This window comes from Hylobates moloch, unplaced genomic scaffold, assembly GCF_009828535.3.
Source record: "Hylobates moloch isolate HMO894 unplaced genomic scaffold, HMol_V3 SCAFFOLD_23, whole genome shotgun sequence".
Taxonomy (NCBI): domain Eukaryota; kingdom Metazoa; phylum Chordata; class Mammalia; order Primates; family Hylobatidae; genus Hylobates; species Hylobates moloch.
Genome location: NW_026652298.1, coordinates 31,674,331 through 31,694,771, shown reverse-complemented (window position 1 = coordinate 31,694,771; position 20,441 = coordinate 31,674,331). Strand labels below are relative to the sequence as shown.

The window sequence follows — 20,441 nt, the reverse complement described above, 5'->3', positions numbered from 1 at the left end:
GCTGTCTGATATGGTGGACCCTAGCCACATGTGGATACTGAGCCCTTGAAATATGGTTAGTGTGAATAAGGAATTGAATTTTTAACTTTATTTAATTTTAATTAAAATTTAGTTTTAGTTTATTTTTTTTTTTTTTTTTTGACAGGGTGTTGCTCTGTTGCCCAGGATAGAGTACAGTGGCACGATTATAGCTCACTGCAGCCTCCAACTTCTGTGCTTAAGCAATCCTCCCGCTTCAGCCTCCTAAGTAGCTTGTACTATAGGCACGCCACCATGCCTGGCTAATTTTTGTATTTTTTGTAGAGATGGGGTCTTGCTATATTGTCCAGGCTGGTCTCGAACTCCTGGCCTCATGCGATCCTCCTACCTCAGCCTCCCAAAGTGCTGGGGTTACAGGTGTGAACCACCACACCTAGCCTTTAAAGTTCAATTTTAATTGGCCTTTCTTTCTGGGGGATAGGCATGGATGGGACCCTAGTGATTGGAGTAGGTCAGGAGAAGAGAGACCACTTGTAGGAGGAAAAGGAAAAAGATGGCCCAAAGGCAGGAATGGAGAGGACGGGGACAAGGAAGATCATGCACACATGGGACAATTTAGCCACTGGAGAAGGGAGACAGCCTGAATCCTATCATCTGCTCAATTCCCAAGACAGCCATGCATACAAACCAAAACACGACATACACAGATGCAGACACACACACACGCACACACACACACACACGGCCCGGCTCCTGAACCAAACATGCTCCACCTCCTTGCTTTCTGTCTGTCCTCCTCAGTGGTATGACTGTTGAACAGGAAACGGGAAGGCAGAGAGCTTGTCCCAAAGCAGTAGGTCCTCCAGGCAACTCCCCCAGAAGCCCTGTTCTGTAGAAGTCCCCTGGCGGGGCCAGGCACTGTGGCTCACGCCTGTAATCCCAACACTTTGGGATGCCGAGGTGGCTGGATCACTTGAGGTTAGGAGTTCGAGACCAGCCTGGCCACCATGGTGAAACCCTGCCTCTACTAAAAATACAAAAATTAGCCGAGCATGGTGGCAGGCGAGTGTAGTCCCAGCTACTCGGGAGGCTGAGGCAGGAGAATCTCTTGAACCTGGGAGGTGGAGGTTGCAGTGAGCCAAGATCGTGCCACTGCACTCCAGCCTGGGCAACAGAGCAAGACTCAATTAAAAAAAAAGTCTCGTTGGGGAGGCAAAGGTAGCATCTGAGCCCTCCACTCCAGGAGGTACTGGGGTTCAGCCTGAGCATCGAAGAAGCAGGGGCAGATGGAAGAGAGGTCAGCAGAGCCCAGCCCCCACTCTCCTGCACCCAGGACCTAGACCCTATCCATCTCACTTCCAGGGCTGAAGACCTAGCAAGCCAGCAGCAGGTCTACTGGGTGTTGCTGTGTTGCCCAGGGTGGAGTGCAATGGCACAGTCATAGCTTACTGCAGCCTCCAACTCCTGGGCTTAAGCAATCCTTCTGCCTCAGCCTCCTGAGTAGCTAGGACTACAGGTACATGCCACGATGCCTGGCTAAGTTTTGTATGTTTTTTTTTAGAGATAGTGTCTTGCTATGTTGTCCAGGCTGGTCTCAAACTCCTGGCCTCAAGTGATCCTCCTGCCTCGGCCTTCCAAAGTGGGACGGACCCTAGGCCCTCAAGTTCAAAGCCTTGGATCAATTTGCCTGCCCCTCCACCCTACCCCAACACATGCCCTGCTTTTTCCATTTCCTAAATGGTTACTTAGGCGGTAACTAAGGCTGTGCAAAAATCATTGCTTGGGCACCACCCAACACTGTTTCTTGATTATCTATCCTCCTTCTAACTGATAGCTCTCTTCTTGACATCTTTTCACATCTAGCAGTGGGATCTCCACACCAGGACGGAGGGAGCAGGGTCCATCACTGGACCAAGACCTGCATTCCCTGCCCAGTAAAGCTCTGGCTTAGTGCTGTGTGACTGGGACAGCTTTTTCAACCTCTCTGGACCTCAGTTTATCTTCCCATTTGACAACAGTTGGAGTAACTGACTTCCCAGCTCCCCTAGGAGTAAGACTAAAGGGGAAAGAACTCGAAAGAAGCTCAAGGGATTGCAGTTAGTTAGACATCAGGGTGAACTTCCCTTGCTGTAGGCCAGGGCTGAAATAATGTGCCCAAGGAAGCCTGAGGATGGTCCTTTCCATCTTTTTCTCTTGGGGGATATCAACTCAGTACGTTGTCAAAAGAAGTACTGCTATGCAACCCAGTGAGCACAGCCCTGGGCACAGAGGATGCAGATAAGGTTTATGGAGCAAATGAGCAGCTGAAATGGGGCCGGACTCAGTCTCTTGCCACTCCACCAGAAACTCTGTTAGTGCCCATAGAAGGAAGTTCCAAGGATGACCCTCAATGATCCCCACCTCCTTGTATCACACCCTTGAATGTGGACCTAGAGACTTGCTTCTAAAGAAGAGCATGCAGAAAGAGTGATTGGCTGTCACTTCCATGGTTAGGTTACAAAAGACAGTGACGTCCTTGCTGCTGGTACTGTCATTGTCCTTCTGTCTTGCATGCTTTGTTGAAGCAAGCCACCATGCTGAAGAGACCCATGGGTGAATGAGGGTGACTGCCAGCCAACAGCCAGCAAAGAACTGAGTTCTGCCAACAAGCATGGGAGTGAGCTTGGATGTGGAACCTTCCCCAGTCCAGCCTTGAGATAAGACCACAGCCCCAGCTGACACCTTGATTGCAACCTGTGGAAGACCCTGACATGTGGAACCTAGCAAGGAACCTAGCCCAATTCCTAACCCACAGAAACTGAGATAACAAATGTGGTTCTTTCAAGTCACTACCTTTTGGGGTAATTTATTACACAGCAATAGACAACTAAGATAATGCCCCTAGCATGGCGAGAACAGAGTGGCCAAGTGGTTTGCCCCAAGTCAAACAGCACGTTCATGGGAAATAATCCCATGTCTGCTGAGTTATTCCTTCTTGGCCTGGCCATCATCCTATTACAATCCCCGCCCCTGCCCCCCACAAACATCCTTTCTGGGTTGGCATAAGCTTTTGACCCCTGTCCTGTGAGAAAGCCCTTCGTCAACAGGTGCCAGCCTCCTTAGCACAGCAGGATGGGTGGGATCCATCAGCCAGGAGCTCATGAGGCTCTTCCAGAGCTTCACGGTGAGAACTTTACAAACAGGGAGGTGGGAAGTGAGTGAGGAATGGGTGCCTCTTTCATGGGAGCCTGGAGAGAGAAGGTAAAGCCACTGCCTGGGGGGCTACCATTCATTGCCTTGGCTTTCAAGGGAAACAGGAGGGTTTCTAGAGCACAACGGAGTTACAAAGCCACCCCTCGTTTAGGCAAGTGAGAAGACCATGGTGCCCAAGGTGGGACTCCCAGTGATGAGGAAGCCACGCAGTGGTACAGCCCGAGCTGCATCTCCGAACTCCACCCGCACCCTGCACTCTGTTGAGTTGTAGGACTGGATGTCCTGATTGAGGGAGGGTCCATTTTTCAGACCCAGTGCACCTGGGAGCTCCTGAGACCCACCCCTCCCCCTTCCTGGATTCCCAGGGGTTCTCCCACCTCCTCTGGCCTCCCTCGCTTACTTGAACTGCGGGATGTCCCTGCACAGCTCCATGTTGGGGCGCCAGGTCCGGCACTCCAGCCTCGTCTGGGCCACCTTCAGTGGGCCCTCCTTGGCCTTGATGGACCTTTCCAGCAGCACGATGGTGTTCTCGGCCTGGAAGATCTCCTGCAGCGTCTGCGAGGGAACACACAGGTGTCACCACCCACCAGGCCCTTTTGACCTCCTCTGACTGGGGGTCTGGGGGGAGCTTAAGTCAACAGGTCAGCCTCCAGCCAGGCACTTAAGATACCGCTTCCCCAGCCTTGAGCGCCTTTGAGGCAGGAAGCTCACCCTTCCTAAGAAATCTGAGGCTGGGCACAGTGGCTCATGCCTGTAATCCCAGCACTTTGGGAGGCTGAGGTGGATGGATCACCTGAGGTCAGGAGTTCCAGACCAACCTGGCCAACATGGTGAAACTCTGTCTCTGTTAAAAATACAAAAACTAGCCGGGTGTGGTGGCAGGCGCCTGTAATCCCAGCTACTCGGGGGGCCGAGGCAGGAGAATCGCTTGAACCTGGGAGGCGGAGGTTGCAGTGAGCCGAGATCGCGCCATCGCACTCCAGCCTGGGAGACAAGAGTGAGACTTCATCTCAAAAAAAAAAAAAAAAAAAAAGGGTTAGAAACCCTGAGAAGCCACTTCAGGTACCCTCTTGTCACGGGGGCACTGTGGACATGGAAGACCGGCCAGTACCATGGTTGGTTTTGTTCTGAATCTCCAATAGCCATTAGAGTTGCCAGTCAGTGCTCAGCAGGAAGAAAGCAAAGGAAGGGCGAGAGGGTGAGGAAGAGGGAGAGGAAGGGAAGAAGGAAGGCAGGCCTTTCAGATTGACAGAGATTGACGGAGACTGTTAATCTGAAATAATCTCTAAGCCAATCTCTAAGCCAGTGTCACTTCATCTGGGTTTTTCCATATAGACTCAGAGTTTACCTTCTCAGCAATTACCTTCTTAATTACTGAGAAGGTAAACTCTGGATCTGTATGTATTTTCCATTATTATTATTATTATTATTATTATTATTATTTTGACACGGAGTCTCGCTCTGTCGCCCAGGCTGGAGTGCAGTGGCATGATCTGTGCTCACTGAAAACTCCACCCCCCAAGTTCAAGTGATTCTCCTGCCTCAGTCTCCCAAGTAGCTGGGATTACAGGCGCCTGCTGCCTCACCTGGCTGATTTTTATATTTTTAGTACAGATGGGGTTTTGCCATGTTGGCCAGGCTTGTCTCAAACTCCTGACCTCAAGTGATTCACCTGCCTCGGCCTCCCAAAGTGCTGGGATTACAGGCGTGAGCCACCGCGCCCGGCCCATTTTTTTTTTAAACAAATCCAGAGTTTACTCTCTTAGTAAGTAGTAGATCAGTGAATGAAGAAGGAAGAAGGGAAGGAAATAAGAATGGAAGGAGGGAGGGAGGGGACTGGAGGGGAGGGAGAAAGGAAGGCAGGAAGGCAAGAAGGAAGACAAAATTTTTTTTTTTTTTTTTTTTTTTGAGACAGAGTGTTGCTCTGTCGCCCAGGGTGGTGTGCAGTGGCGCAATCTCGGCTCACTGCAAGCTCCGCCTCCCAGGTTCACGCCATTCTCCTGCCTCAGCCTCCCGAGTAGCTGGGACTACAGCTAACACGTCCGGCTAATTTTTTGTATTTTTAGTAGAGATGGGGTTTCACTGTGGTCTTGATCTCCTGACCTCGTGATCCGCCCGCCTCGGCCTCCCAAAGTGCTGGGATTACAAGCGTGAGCCACCACGCCCGGCCAAGACAAAATTTTTTATCTGTCAAAATATCTTTCCCAATATGATGTCACCATTGTACCCACAATTTATGAAAGTGCAGATCTCAGGGACGGGCAGGCAAGAGCCTGCTGAGGTCTGAGAATGTTCTACATCTTGATCTGAAGGTTTCACAGATATAAACATAGATGAAAATTCATCTTCAAAATCCATCAAGCTGTGAGCTTTACTGACTGTTATGCCTCAACAGAAAATAGAATGAGAATCAGAAGTGTTTGTAACAAACCTGCACATTGTGCACATGTACCCTAAAACCTAAAGTATAATAATAAAATAAAAATAATAAATAAAAGTAATTAAATATTAAAATAAAAAACACATTACATTATACAAAAAAAAAAAAAAAAAGAAAATCAGAAAAAGTCAAATACAAGCCACAATTGGTGAAATGTCAACATTTGTGCTGGGTACATGAACGTCTTTCATTTATTTTATTTTTTTGAGACAGGGTCTTGCTCTGTCACTCAGGCTGGAGTGCAGTTGCACAATCGCAGCTCACCACAGCCTCGACCTCCGGGGCTCAAATGATCTTCCCGCCTCAGCCTCGCAAGTAGCAGGGACTACAGTCAAACATCACCACACCTGGCTAATTGTTTAATTTTTTTCAAGAGATTAGGACTTGCCATGTTGCTCAGACTGGTCTCAAACTCCTGGGCTCAAGCAACCATCATGCCTCAGCCTCCCAAAGTGCTGGGATTACAGGTGTGATCCACAGCACCTGGTGGGAGTCTTTTATATGATTCTCTCTACTTCTGTGTGTTTGAAACTTTCCACAACAAAAAATAAAAGAATGAGAGAATGAACAAAGAATGGGCTCAAAAGCCTGTGCATTTATTCCAGAAGGAACCTGTCCCTGCACTTGGCCAACCACAAACACACCGGGAACTGAGACACTGGCACGAAACGATGTCACCTCACCGTGACGGAAACATCCACTCTCTACCCTCTTGTCACCCAGTGGCCCTCGACCTGTGAGCAGTTCTGCTGGTCACGGTGTCCCTCTCCTGTGACAAGGCCCTTTGAGGACAGGCTGTCCTGACACCCCTCCCCAGACTCAGCAGGACGCAATGGCGAGGTTGCATGTGCTCAGTCCCTGAGAAGCCTAGAAATGATACAATGATGTCCTGTCATGATGGTCTCCAGCGATCAGAAAGATGTGCCAGTGCAACTCATGACCATGAAGAGTTCAATTTCATTTGCCCAGAGACTCCATACTACCTAAAGAAGCCATTCATCAGCTCCACCAGGAACGTCTCCATGGGGTCACTGCTGGACATGCACCTGCTCTTCCGTACAACGGCATCTGCTTTTTGAGTGTGACTGCTACGTTGATATAAGACCACAGTGAGTCAACATCTTTGACCATTTCTACCCTGTTCATGTAATTAATGAAGAGGATAATTCAAAGAAACAACCAGTGAAGCCTTACTTGAAAGGTTCATCATCAAAACCATGGAGGTGTGGGGAAAGAGATAGACAAGATTATGATGTAAAACAGAAAGTACTATCTGCAAGTGATGGGGGTAATTAATTCAACATTTGTTCAATACTGTTTACCTTTTCCATTTTAGACTAGTGATAAGTGACAATGATTTACAACAGAAGGGTCCCAAAGGCATCTTCAAATCATACTCAAGTTCGGGTGCAGTGGCTCACACCTGTAATCCCAACGTTTTGGGAGGCCAAAGTGGCAGAATCGCTTAAGCCCAGGAGTTTGAGACCAGCCTGGGCAACATAGCAAGACCTTATCTCTACAAAATAATTTTAAAAGTTAGCCAGGCATGGTGGCACACATCTGTAGTCCCAGCTACTTGGGAGGCTGAGGCTGGGGGACCGTTTGAGCCTGGGAGTTCAAGGTTGCAGTGAGCTATGATTGCACCACTGCACTCCAGCTTGGGTGACAGAGCAAGACCCTATCTCCAAAAAACAACAAAAAAAACCCAAACAATTGTACATTCCAATATATTCTCCATCCACACACCCACACACCAGAGACAGACTGGGAATAACAGGAGTGCTGAACTGGAAATTAGACCACCAGGGGCCAAATCTTGGTATCACCACTATACCTATAAGACCTATACTATAAGACCTTGGGCATCCATGTCCTTAAATGGAGGTGATAAAAGTGCCCGCCCAGCAAGTATGTGACAAGAATAAAATGGAATACTGCATGTGCAGCTTTCCAAGAGTCCCTAGCACATACTAAGTGCTCATCAGAGGTCAGCTATTCCAATGATCACACTCTATTTTTCAAGTAAGAGACCAATACATTGAAATACCATTGTTTCCAAGAAGCCTCATCCCATCTTCCCAGTTGAAACAAATCACATCTCTGGCATAAGCAAAGGTTTGTGTCTCCACTAACACACCTCAGATAGACTGGTTCACAGCAGGGTAGGTTGGGTGCCCCAATCAGAGTGCGAGCCACTCCTGGGGAGGGTCCAGGCCCACCTGTCCCCTTTTGTGTCCCCTCTGCATCCTAGCGCCTGTTCCCAGATCCGCCTTGGGACTGGAGGCTGGCACTGCCTCACAGTCTGATCTCCCGCCAGCCCACCCCCAAAAGCTTATTCATGCTGCTTCTTTCTTCTTTTTGTTCTTCCTCTTCCTCCTTCTCAGTTTTTCTCTTCCCGTTCTCCTTCTTTCTCTTCCTCCTCCTCCTTTTTCTTTCTCCTTCTTCTCCTTCCTTCCTTTCTTGTCCTTCCTTCCTTCCTTCCTTCCTTCCTTCCTTCCTTCCCTCCCTCCCTCCCTCCTTCCCCCTTCCTCCTCCCCCCTTCTTCCCCTCCTCCTCCTCCGTGGGACAGGGTCTCTGTTGCTCAGACTGAAGAGCAGTGGCGGGATCATGGCTCACTGCAACCTCTGCCTCCCGGGCTCCAGTGATCCTCTCACCTCAGCTTCCTTAGTAGCTGGAACTACAGGTGCCTGCCACCACACTCAGCTAACTTTCTGTTGCCCAGGCTGCTCTCAAACTCCTGACCTAAAGTGATCCTGCCGCCTCAACCTCTTGAAGCACTGAGAATACAGGCACGTGAGCCACCATGACTGGCCTGTACATGACTTTTTAAAAAACAGATATTTTTAAGCTTTATAGCTTTGTTGAGGCATAGTTGATATACAATAAATTACACATGTTTAATGTTTACAATTAGCTGAGGTTTAACTTATGTATATACCCATGAAATCATCACCATAATCAAGATAGTGAATGAATCCATCACTCCCCAAAATTTCTGTATACCTCTTTATAATCCCTCCCTCCTGCCTCCGCCTACCCTAGGCAACCATGATCATAGATAAATACTTCTGTCCACAATTTTCATCTAGCCACCTGTTGATGGACATGTGGCTTGTTTCCACTTTGGGGCTATTACAAATAAGAGCTGCTATGAACATTTGTATTTGAGTCTTTGGGGAGATGTATACTTTATTTCTTTTGGGTAAATGCCTAGGAGTGGAATAGCTGGATCATAGAATAGGTCAATGTTTCACTTTTTTAGAAACTGTCAAAGTTTTCCCCCAAGTTTCCAGTTTTCATTCCTGCCAGCGGTATTCAAGAGTGCCAGTTGCTCCACACCTTCGTCAGCACTTAGTGTGGTCAGTCTTTTTAATTTCAGCCATTCTCGTGAATATGTAGTGGTATATTATGGTTTTAATTTGCATTGAGCTTGTCTCTTTGAAGAGCAGGTCTTCAGAGAAGCATGTGGATTAGCCCAGGTGGTACAGGTGGGCAGGCGGGTTGGGGTGGGGCCTGAGGGGTGAGCATCCGAGATGCTATTAACCGAAAGAGGCTCCTATCCCCACACTCTCCTCCCATGGTCCACAAGCACCAGCCACTGAGACGTTACAGCCAAGAGGGGCCTGGTATTTCCAAGGGAGAGGAAAATACCACTCCTCATCTCCCAATACACTTAGGTGATTATCAGCAGGCACTAGACACCCCTAAATTCCCCCAGACCCTACCGTGTTTGGAGTTGGGCATTAATATCACATAGAGGCCTGGCGTGGTAGCTGATGCCTGTAATTGCAGCACTTTGGGAGGATGAGGTGGGAGGATCATTTGAGTCCAGGAGTTTGAGACCAGCCTGGGCAACATAGTGAGACCTTGTCTCTACGAAAAATAGACAAAATTAGCCAGGCATGGTGATGCGTGCCTGTAGTCCCAGCTACAAGGGAGGCTGAGGCAGGAGCATCACTTGAGCATGGGACGTCGAGGCTGCAGTGAGATCACGCCACTGCACCCCAGCCTGGGTGACAGAGTGACACACTGTCTAAATAAATAAATAATCACATGAAAGGAGGAGAAAGGGACTCTTTCCCTTGAACATCTCAGTTGGAATTAGGCAAAGCCTTCACAACTTCTAGCACAAGACTAGCTCCAAAGAACAGTCGCAGAGAGCAACAAGCTCTGAAGAAGCTCAGCTCAGGCGATTCCTTGTAATCTCTTTTCCTGTTAAAAGCTAAGGGGCTGGCCGCAGGCTGGTAGGGCTGAGAAATGACAGAGCTACTGACATTCAGCCAAACCAATCTGGATTGCCGTGCCGTGCCCCTGGCCAAACCTCTTGCAATATGAGTACATGACACATGTCTTATCTTTTGTGTTCTGGAGCTTTGATATCCGAGGCCTTGCTGACCCTACAGGCACTGGCCCTCCCAGGGTTAGCCAGTGATAACCTAGCGATAAGCAGGCAAGTCACCCTGGAGCACACTCTTCAAATGCAAAGCAACCAACCTAGAGCCCATAGTCCAACCAACTCCTTTACTGGGCATTCACTGTCCACCAGGCCACAATACACCTGCTCTAATCACCCCAGGCCAGGTATTATTCAACTAGGGACAGTCCCTATCCCCCAGAGCCCACTGAAATAATCCTAATTAGCCATTTCTAAGCCTCTTACCCTGTCCCACTCTGTCCTTCCCACGGAAACCATAACCAAAGGCTCCTGCCCACATTTCTCCCCTTCCCTCCCTCCTTCCTGAGCCACCCCAGTGCTCCCCCTGTGGACCCCCGTGGTGTGGAATGCCCCCTCTTCTTGGGAACTATCTTTTCGATGGTGATCATCTGTTGATCTGTTGCCCTTAGTCTGGCTTCTTTTACTTAGCCTATTGTAAGAATCATTCATATTGTTGTGTCACTGGTCTATTTCACTTTACTGTTCAATATTCCACCTTGGAAGTAAACCAGGGACAGAAAGTTAAACACCACATGCTCTCACTCATATGCAGAAGCTAAAGTGTTGATCTCATAGAAGTAAACAGTAGAACAGAGGATACTACAGGCTGGGAAGGGGAAGGGAAAGGGCGGGGGATAGAGAATGAGTTCTTAAAGGATACAAAGTTACAGCAAGGTGGGAGGAATAAGTTCCAGAGCTTTATGCCACTGTAGGATGACTACAACGTAAGTTCCAAATAGCTAGAATGAGGATAGTGGCTATTCCCAACATGAAGAAATGATGTTTGAGATGACAGAAATTCAAGTTACCCTGATCACTACACATGGTGTGCATCGAAACATACACACAATTACTGTGTAAATTAAAAAAATAAAATAAAGCCTGGGCACAGTGGCTCATGCTTGTAATCCCAGCACTTTGGGATGCCAAGGCAGGAGAATCACTTGAGGCCAGGAGTTTGAGACCAGCCTGGACAACATAGTGAGACCCCATCTCTAAAAAAGAATTATCTGGCCCTGGTAGCTCATGTCTATAGTCCTAGCTAGTCAGAAGGCTGAGGTGAGAGGATGGCTTGAGCCTATGAGTTTGAGGCTCTAGTGAGCTGTGATGGCACCACTGCACTGCAGGCTGGGTGACAGAGCGAGACTCCGTCTCTTAAAAAAAAAAAAGTAAAAGTAAAATATAAATATAAAAAAAATTACTGTATGATTATACCTCAAAATTTCCACTAATACACTGTGTTGTAAAACAATGAGGCCAGCTCTTCACATAATATTCATGATATAGCCTGTGCTGTCCAACACGAGGCCGCGGGCCACATACGGCTGTTAGGCACTTGAATGTGGCTAGTGCAAATTGAGATGAGCCATAAGTAAGCACACAACATGCACCAGACTTAGCACAAGAAAAATGTTATAAAATAGCTCTGTAGTAATTTTTATAGTGACAACATGTAAAAATAACACTTTGGTATATTATTACCAAAGTATTATGCATTACATAAAACATATTATTAAAATCAATTTCGTGCCGGGCAGGGTGGCTCACGCCTGTTTTACCAGCACTCTGGGAGGTCGAGACAGGTAGATCCCTGAGGTCAGAAGTTCCAGACCAGCCTGGCCCACATTGTGAAACCCCATCTCTACTAAAAATAGAAAAAAATTAGCTGGGCGTGGTGGCGGGCGCCTGTAATCCCAACTACTCGGGAGGCTGAGGCAGGAGAATCGCTTGAACCCGGGAGGAAGAGGTTGCAGTGAGCCGAGGTCATGCCACTGCACTCCAGACTGGGCATCAAGAGCAAAACTCTGTCTCAAGAAATAAATAAAATAAAATTCGCATTTTTTGCTTTTTCAAGCAGCTACTAGACACTTTGAAGTTACACAAGGGGCTTGCATTGTATTTCTATTGGAGAGCGCTAGTCGAGGCCCCGCTGAGCACTTGTCAGTCTTCAAAGTCCTTTCCCATCTTTTACATCATTTGATACCCACAATAGCCCTGTGAGAAAGCGAGTCAGTGACTACTATTCCCGTTGAACATATGAAATCAACTGAGGCTCAGAGAGGGGCTGTAAACAGCTAAGAGCATCATCAGAGGTGGACATGAGGCTTGAAAGCCTAAAGTCATTTTTCTCAAAGTGGCATTCACAGACCCCCACATGGGATTCTTCCAGAAGGGCTTACTATCTATGTGGATCCTTGCACCCTCCACGCTTGCTGCATCCAAATCTCACCTCCACAGATCCTTCTTTAAACATCACCTCCAGGACTGGCTGGCACGACTGTGGGTGGGGAGAAGCCGGGAGGACTGGGTGCGCGTGCAGGGATCAGAAGCTGGTTGGCGGGTGAGAGGTTTTCTCGCTCTAGGGAGATTCTTCAAGCAATCACTACGTCAACAGACACACGTGTTTCCCTTCCTTCATATGAGGAAGATCAGGGATCCAAACTTATTCAAAAAGCTAAAGAGGCACCAGTCGTACCCGTTGGAATAGCAGGTTTTGCAGCAATTGTTGCATATGGATTATACAAACTGAAGAGCAGGGGAAATAGTAAAATGTCCATTCATCTGATCCACATGCGTGCGGCAGCCCAAGGCTTTGTTATAGGAGCAATGACTGTTGGTAGGGGCTATTCCATGTGTCGGGAATTCTGGGCAAAACCTAAGCCTTAGAAGAAGAGCTGCTGTCTTGGTCTTGTTGCAGGAGCTTGCTTTAGTTAGATTCTCATTATTGAAGTTACCTATTATTGTTGGAAATAAACTAATTTGTATGGGTTTAGATGGTAACATGGCATTTTGAATATTGGCTTCCTTTCTTGCAGGCTTGATTTGCCTAGTGACCGAATTACTAGTGACTAGTTCACTAACTAGGTCATTCAAGGAAGTCAAGTTAACTTAAACATGTCACCTAAATGCACTTGATGGTGTTGAAATGTCCACCTTCTTAAATTTTTAAGATGAACTTAGTTCTAAAGAAGATAACAGGCCAATCCTGAAGGTACTCCCAGTTTGCTGCAGAATATCACATATTTTGGATGTTGTATAAGAGTCCTATTTGCCCCAGTTAATTCAACTTTTATCTGCCTGTTTTGTGGACTGGCTGGATCTGTTAGAACTCTGTCCAAAAAGTGCACGGAATATAACTCGTAAAGCTTCCCACAATTGACAACATATGTGCATGTGTTTAAACCAAATCCAGAAAGCTTAAACAATAGAGCTGCATAATTGTAGTATCTATTAAAGAATCACAATTGTAAACATGAGAATAACTTAAGGATTCTAGTTTAGTTTTTTGTAATTGCAAATTATATTTTTGCTGCTGATGTATTAGAATAACTTTTAAATATCATCTTGAAATAGAAATATGTATTTTAAGCACTCATGCAAAGGTAAATGAACACTTTTTAAATGTGCGTTTTGCTTATTTTTTCCAGAAGAATTGTAAACATTGCACTGAACAAATTTCCTATAATGGATTTGATTAATGACTTATGAGCAAGCTGGTTTGGCCAGACAGTGTACCCAAACTTTTATATACTATACAGACGGCTATCACACTTGTGAAATTCTCTTCTCTAATCTGAATTTACATTCCATGGCGATAACATGGTATAAGTATTGTTATTAAAGTAAGTGACCTATGTCAAAAATAAATAAATAAATAAATAAATGTCACCTCCAAAGAAAGAGCCTCCCTATCTACTCTATTCAGAATGGACAGCCACCTCCATCACTCCACCCCTCTCCTGGCTTCCCCCTTCCTTCCTGGATCTATTTGTCTGCATGGATCGATTTGTCTCCAGACCCTATGGGGGCACCAGGAAATGGCTTCCTCACTAGAACATAAGCTATCAGAAATTAGGGGCTGTGTTTTGTTCACGCTGTTCTCCCATCACCTAGAACAGTGTTTGGTGCAGCATTAGGGTTACCAGTTAAACTACAGGACTCCCAGTTAAATTTGAATTTTATATAAACAACAAAGCACTTCCTTGTGTATGTTCTTTTTTTTTTTTTTGAGACGGAGTCTTGCTCTGCTACCCAGGCTGGAGTGCAGTGGCGCAACCTTGGCTCACTGCAAGCTCCGCCTCCCGGGTTCACGCCATTCTCCTGCCTCAGCCTCTCCGAGTAGCTGGGACTACAGGCGCCCGCCACCACGCCCGGCTAATTTTTTTTGTATTTTTAGTAGAGACGGGGTTTCACCGTGGTCTCGATCTCCTGACCTCGTGATCCGCCCGCCTCGGCCTCCCAAAGTGCTGGGATTACAAGCGTGAGCCACCGCGCCCGGCCTCGTGTATGTTCTATAATGGACTGCCTGAATGTTTGTGTTCCCCCAAAATTCCTATATTGAAAGCTTTGTCTGTCCCCGTGTGTTGGAGGTGAGGCCTCTGAGAGGCGATTAGGTGATGAAGTGGAGTTCTCGTGAACGGAATTAGCGCCTCTATAAGAAGATGCCAGAGAGCTACTTTACTGTCTTTCTGCCAGGAGAAGAAAAAACAAAAGCTATCTACAACCCGGAAGAGGGCCCTCAGCGGAACCTGATCATGCTGGCACCCTGACCTTGGACTTTTAGCCTCCAGAACTGTGGGAAATAAATTTGGTTGTTTACAAGCCACCTAGCCTATGGTGGTACTTGGTTATAGTAGCATGAATGCACGGAGGCAAGCCCGTTATTGCATGAGACATGCTGATGTTAAAACATGATTTGTAGGTCACGCACAATGGCTCACACCTATAAGCCTAACACTTTGGGAGGCCGACGTGGGAGGATTGCTTGAGCCCAGGAGTTCGAGACCAGCCTGGGCAACATGGTGAAAGCCCATCTCTACCAAAAATACAAAAAAATTAGTCAGGTGTGGTGGTATGTAACTATGGTCTCAGCTACTCAGGAGGCTGAGGTGGGGGGATTGCCTAACCCCAGGAGGTGAAGGCTGCAGTGAGCCGTGATGCACCACTGCACTCTAGCCTGGGCAGCAGAGCAAGATCCTATCTCAAAAAATAATAATAATTTGGCCAGGCGCAGTGGCTCACGCCTGTAATCTCAGCACTTTGGGAGGCCAAGGCAGGCAGATCACCTGAGGTCAGGAGTTCGAAACCAGCCTGGCCAACATGGTAAAACCCCGTTTCTACTAAAAATACAAAAATTGGCCAAGCATGGTTGCAGGCACCTGTAATTCCAGCTACTGGGAGGCTGAGACAGGAAAATCGCTTGAACCTGGGAGCCGGAGGTTGCAGGGAGCCAAGGTCACCATTGCACTGGGCTGCAAGGCTGGGCAACAAGAGTGAAACCCTGTCTCAAAAAAATAAACGAAATAAAAACATAAAATTTGTTGGCCAGCCATAATGTCTTAGTGCCTGTAATTCCACCACTTTGCGGGGCATTGAGGTAGGAGGATCGCGTGAGCCCAGGAGTTTGAGACCAGCCTGGGCAATATAGTGAGACCCCCATCTCTACATAAAAAAAGAAAAATTGGCCAGGCGTATGGTGCACATCTGTAGTCCCAGCTACTTAGGAGGATGAGGAAGGATTGCTTGAGCCCAGAAGGTCGAGGTTGCACTGAGCTATGATCACAACACTGTACTGCATTCTAGCCTGGGCAACGGAGTAAGACTCTGTCTCAAAAAAAAAAAAAAAAAAAAATTTGTTGATCTGACGTTCAAGTTTAAATGGACATCCTGTATTTGTCTTTGCTAAATCCGGAAACCCTACTTATGGTAGTAGCTCAATAAACATCAGTTGAATGAATGAATCACAGTGGGATCTGGAAGTCTAGCTTTTTCACCAGCTTCCCCCCAGTGACTCTTGTGTACGTTAAAATTTGGGAACAACCTGCCGTACAAATTATAGAGTCCTGCCCATCTCATATTTTAAGATAGGGGAAAACTGAGTACATAGTAAATTGCTCCTGACCGAGGTGGGATTGCAAGTATAACACCCAGTCTCTGCCTTCAAGGATTTTACAATCACTTTGTTCTTTTCCTTTCTCATAAGCTGTAAAACATTCACACATCTTAATATGCAAGGAATGACTATTTTAGTGAGGTTGGGCCCATACCCTATGGACACCAATAAATTGCTTAAAACAGAATTTTTTTCAAAGAATCAAAGTCCTGGCTTCTGTATTAGCTTAAGAAAAAATCCAGATAGCAGTTTGCTCCCTGAAGAGGACAAAAGGATACCTGTTTCCTACTGGTGGAGTCAAGACGGGAACCTGAGTTACGGGAGGGCAGGGAGGCCCAGCCTTCTCCAGAGCCCACCTAGGAAGGAGGCCAGCCCTTCACCTGGTCCTCCGTGAGCCACAGCAACTCAGCCCACACGCTGGTTAAACATTATCCCTTAAGAATGTTCTGTGCCCAGCGTGTGAGTGGCATATAAACACTCAATGGGGGAACACCTCTCTTGGAAGCCCTGGGGATTTTCTTCAGAAACCTCCCCTTGGTGGGGGCAGTGGGTGGGATGTACAACCCTTAGAATACACCACTTCAGCCCAGCGTAGAAGAAAATAAAGTCCTTATATAGATGAAAAATGCTTCTTGGTGCCACTTTGCCCAATGTTTGCCCTGTCATGGAAAACAGCCCCTACCATCTAGGCGTCCCTACTTGAAGAGCCTATTGCTGGGGTGGAGGGGACATTACTGAGGGTTCAGCGGGTGATAAGAAGCTGACAGTGGGCTGGGCGTGGTGGCTCACAACTGTGGTCCCAGCACTTTGGGAGGCTGAGCCAGGCAGATTGCTTGAGCCCAGGAATTCGACCAGCTTGGGTAGCATGGTGAGACCCTGTCTCTACAGAAAATTAAAAAAAAAAAAATAAGCCGGGTGTGGTGGTGCACACTTGTAGTCCCAGCTACTCAGGAGGCTGAGGCAGGAGGATCGCTTAAGCCTGGCATGCCGAGGCTGCAGTGAGCTGTGATGACGCCACTGCACTCCAGCCTGGGTGACAGAGTGGGACCCTGTCTCAAAAAAAAAAAAAAAAAAAAAAAAGCAGCAGCCGCCTGTGGTACACGCCATCCCTGCCCCACCCTGAGCCCATCCAGGGCAGCTCCCAGAATGCTCCTCCCCATCAGTAGGCGCTGTTGCTAGGGAAATCTAGAGATGCCTCAGGCCAGAGACCTGAGCCCACCTTGTCTCTTTCTTTGTTCACTTTCTCCACTCCCTGGTCACCATGCTTAGGGCTCAGTCAGCCTGTGATGGGGACCTGAAACTTTACAAAAGCCCTGTCTCCTGGGTCTGGGAAAGGAAGATCTAATATTCATTCATAAGCTCAATCCTTTCTTCATTCATTCATTCATCCACAGAGTCATTGATTCATGTGTCGACGCAACAAATGTTCGTTGAGCACCTACTTAGTGCCAAGCACTGTTCTAGGCGGTGGATCCAGCAGTAAGCAGAACAGCTGGAAAACCCTGTCCTTGTGGAGTGGACATTCTGGTGGACTTTACACTCTGTTGTTTGCTTTTTTACGCAACACACACTTGTTGAGCACATACGAGTACTCGCTACAAGTGAGACAAATGGTCACTGTCAGCATCACAGGAACTCAAGTCCCTTCCACCTCCTGTTAAAAATGTTTATTAGATGCCTTTGATGGACAGCACATGGGTGGGGGACAGGGCCACAAAAAAAGACACCATGTTAGTTCTCCTGGAATTCCTGTGTAAGCAGAGGAACAAGGGCACAGCCACACACGACCATTTATCAAGTGTTTACTCCAGGCCGGGTCCTATGCCAAGACTCTTACATGAATCATCTCATTATAGGACCATACCAATCCTATGCAGAAGGTTCTAGCAACATTCCCTGGCTTTTATTTTTATTTTATCTTTTTTTTTTTTGAGACAGAGTCTTGCTGTGTCACCCAGGCTGGAATGCAGTGGCGTCATCTCGGCTCACTGCAACCTCTGCCTCCCAGGTTTAAGTGACTCTCCTGCCTCAGCCTCCCGAGTAGCTGGGACACAGGCGTGTGCTACCACATCTGGCTAATTTTTGTATTTATTTATTTATTTATTTTTTTAGTAGAGACAGGGTTTTGCCATGTGGCCAGGCTGATCTTGAACTCCCGGCCTCAAGTGATCAGCCTATCTCGGCCTCCCAAAGTGCTGGAATTACAGGCATGAGCCACCGCGCCCTGCCTGCATTCCCTGGTTTTTAGATGAGAGAAATGAGACAGTTACCTCCTTGTCAATTCTCTTTCAAACCTGCTGACCATTTCCAGGCATGAGGCCCCAGGTGGTGCCAGCCTATCTTTGTCTCTCTAGCCCTTGGCCATTTTGCATGGTTCACAAAAAGCAGCTTCAGCATTGAGCAGTTTCTGCAGGCCACAGGCTCAGACTGCATTTGAATGGTTGGCTCTGCTTCCCTTATATTTATTTTCTAGCTACCCTCTGCTTACAGCAAGTGCTGATGGTTTTCCATTTATTAAAGTGACCTGAAGTTTCTCTTTTATTTTCATTTTTAATTTTATTTATTTTTAGAGGCAAGGCGTCTCTCTGTTGCCCAGGCTGAAGTGCAATGGCATGATCATGGCTCACTGCAACCTTAAACTCCTGGGCTCAAGTGATTCTCCTGCCTCAGCCTCCTGAGTAACTGGTAGTACAGGTACATGCCACCATACCTGGCTATTTTTTAAAATTTTTATTTTGTTTGTAGAAATTGGATCTCACTATGTTGCCTAGGCTGGAGTGCAGTGGCACTATCATATCTCACTGCAGCCTAGAACTCCTGGGCTCAAGTGATGTTCCCAACCCAGTCTCCTATGTAGCTGGCATTACAAGTGTGGGCCACTATGCCTGGCTAATTTTTTGTAGAGATGGGGTCTTGCTATGTTGCCCGGGCTGGTCTTGAACTCCTAGCCTCAAGCCATCCTCCTGCCTCAGCCTCCCAAAGTTCTGGAATTACAGGCATGAGCCAATGCACTCAGCTGTGTCTCTTTTAAATTATTATTTTTTTAATTTTCTTTTTCTTTTTAACATAGGATCTCTCTCTGTCACCCAGGCTGGAGTGCAGTGGCACAATTTCTCCTCACTGCAGCCTCGACTTTCCAGGCATCAAGGGATCCTCCCACCTCAGCCTCCTGAGTAGCTAGGACTACACCACCATGCTCAGCTAGTTTTTGTATGTTTTTGTAGAGACTGGGTCTCGCCATGTTGCCCAGGCTAGTCTTGGACTCTGGGGCTCAAGTGATCCTCCCACACCAGCCTCCTAAAGTGCCAGGATTACAAGTATGAGCCACCATACTCGGCCTATTTTTTGAAATTTTTAGGTGACTCAGTTTAAATAGAAATACAAAATCAGTAATGGTCCAAGTGGCACATGAATATGGTAAAATTGAGAACATGGCCCTCCTGCACTTGGTACATAGATAATACAGGTGAGAGAGAACTGAAGCAGAGCTAGGAGGAGGACACTGAGGGGCAGGGACCACTGCGGAGGCTGTTCCTACCCCATACCCTTCCCAGGTTGGAGACTGGCACTGACAGCTGCCTGTTTCTGCACCACCCCAACCCCATTCCACTTTCTTCCTCCCCCTGTTGTCCCCTCCCACTCCCCCGCAATTTCTTTTTTTATTTTTATTTTTATTATTTTTCTTGAGACAAAGTCTTGCTCTGTTGCCCATGCTGGAGTGCAGTGGCGCAATCTCAGCTCACTGCAACCTCCGCTTCCCAGGTTCAAGCAATTCTCCCGCCTCTGACTCCCCAGTAGCTGGGATTACAGGTGTGTGCCACAAGGCCCGGCTGATTTTTGTATATTTAGTGGAGACAGGGCTTCACCACGTTGGCCAAGCAGGTCTCGAACTCCTGACCTCAGGTGATCTGCCCGCCTTGGCCTCCCAAAGTGCTGAGATTACAGGCGTGAGCCACTGTGCCCGGTCCCCCTCCCATACTTTACGGGGCCTGTCTGCAGGTTTTCTAGAATTGGCTTCCCTAGAACCTATCGATGACTCATACCCAAGGCAAATCTGCCCACGTGGGTGTGCACTCCGCCAAAAAACACGCCCCTGAACATCTTGTCCAGATTCTGTCATTCAAGGCCAGGGTCATCTTCATTATAAGGGAGGAAAAAAGCCACATCTGGCCAGGTGGGTGACTCGCGCCTATAATCCCAGCACTTTGGGATGCCAAGGCAGGCGGATCACCTGAGTCAGGAGTTTGAGACCAGCCTGGCCAACATGGTGATACCCCGTCTCTACTAAAAATACAGAAATTAGCCAGGCGTGGTGGTGTGTGCCTGTAATCCCAGCTACTCAGGAGGCTGAGGCACAAGAATCGCTTGTACCTGGGAGGCGGAGGTTACAGTGAGCCGAGATTGTGGCATTGCATTCCAGCCTGGGCGACAGAGTAAGACTCCATCTAAAAAATAAAAATAAAAAATAAAACAAGCCACACCCTCTCCATCTGGGGGGCAGC

The 20,441-nt window shown here is 47.4% G+C and overlaps 2 protein-coding genes across 2 annotated transcripts in view; one reads left to right on the top strand and one right to left on the bottom strand.

Annotated features, from left to right (window-relative positions):
• Positions 1-3,106: 3,106 nt before the first annotated feature.
• Positions 3,107-20,441, bottom strand: part of TEKT5 (tektin 5) — a 61,216-nt gene continuing 43,881 nt past the window's right edge. Inside the window, exons 6-7 of the mRNA XM_032145442.2 lie at positions 3,572-3,726; positions 3,107-3,206 (exon numbers count right to left, since the gene is read on the bottom strand). Coding sequence (XP_032001333.2) covers positions 3,197-3,206; positions 3,572-3,726 — 165 coding nt within the window. The 3' untranslated portion in view covers positions 3,107-3,196. The remainder of the gene's footprint in view (positions 3,207-3,571; positions 3,727-20,441) is intronic.
• Positions 6,283-12,713, top strand: LOC116462693 (HIG1 domain family member 1A, mitochondrial-like). The gene is made up of 2 exons (XM_058434234.1): positions 6,283-6,347; positions 12,410-12,713. Exons 1-2 carry the CDS (start codon positions 6,283-6,285, stop codon positions 12,711-12,713), a joined length of 369 nt encoding a protein of 122 aa, XP_058290217.1.

Bases quoted from the DNA above. Each gene is read 5' to 3' on its own strand.
- LOC116462693 (XM_058434234.1), top strand. From the start codon at position 6,283: ATGTCACCTCACCGTGACGGAAACATCCACTCTCTACCCTCTTGTCAC. The intron at 6,348-12,409 runs GTGAGCAGTTCT...TTCTCGCTCTAG, and splicing joins CACCCAGTGGCCCTCGACCT to GGAGATTCTTCAAGCAATCA.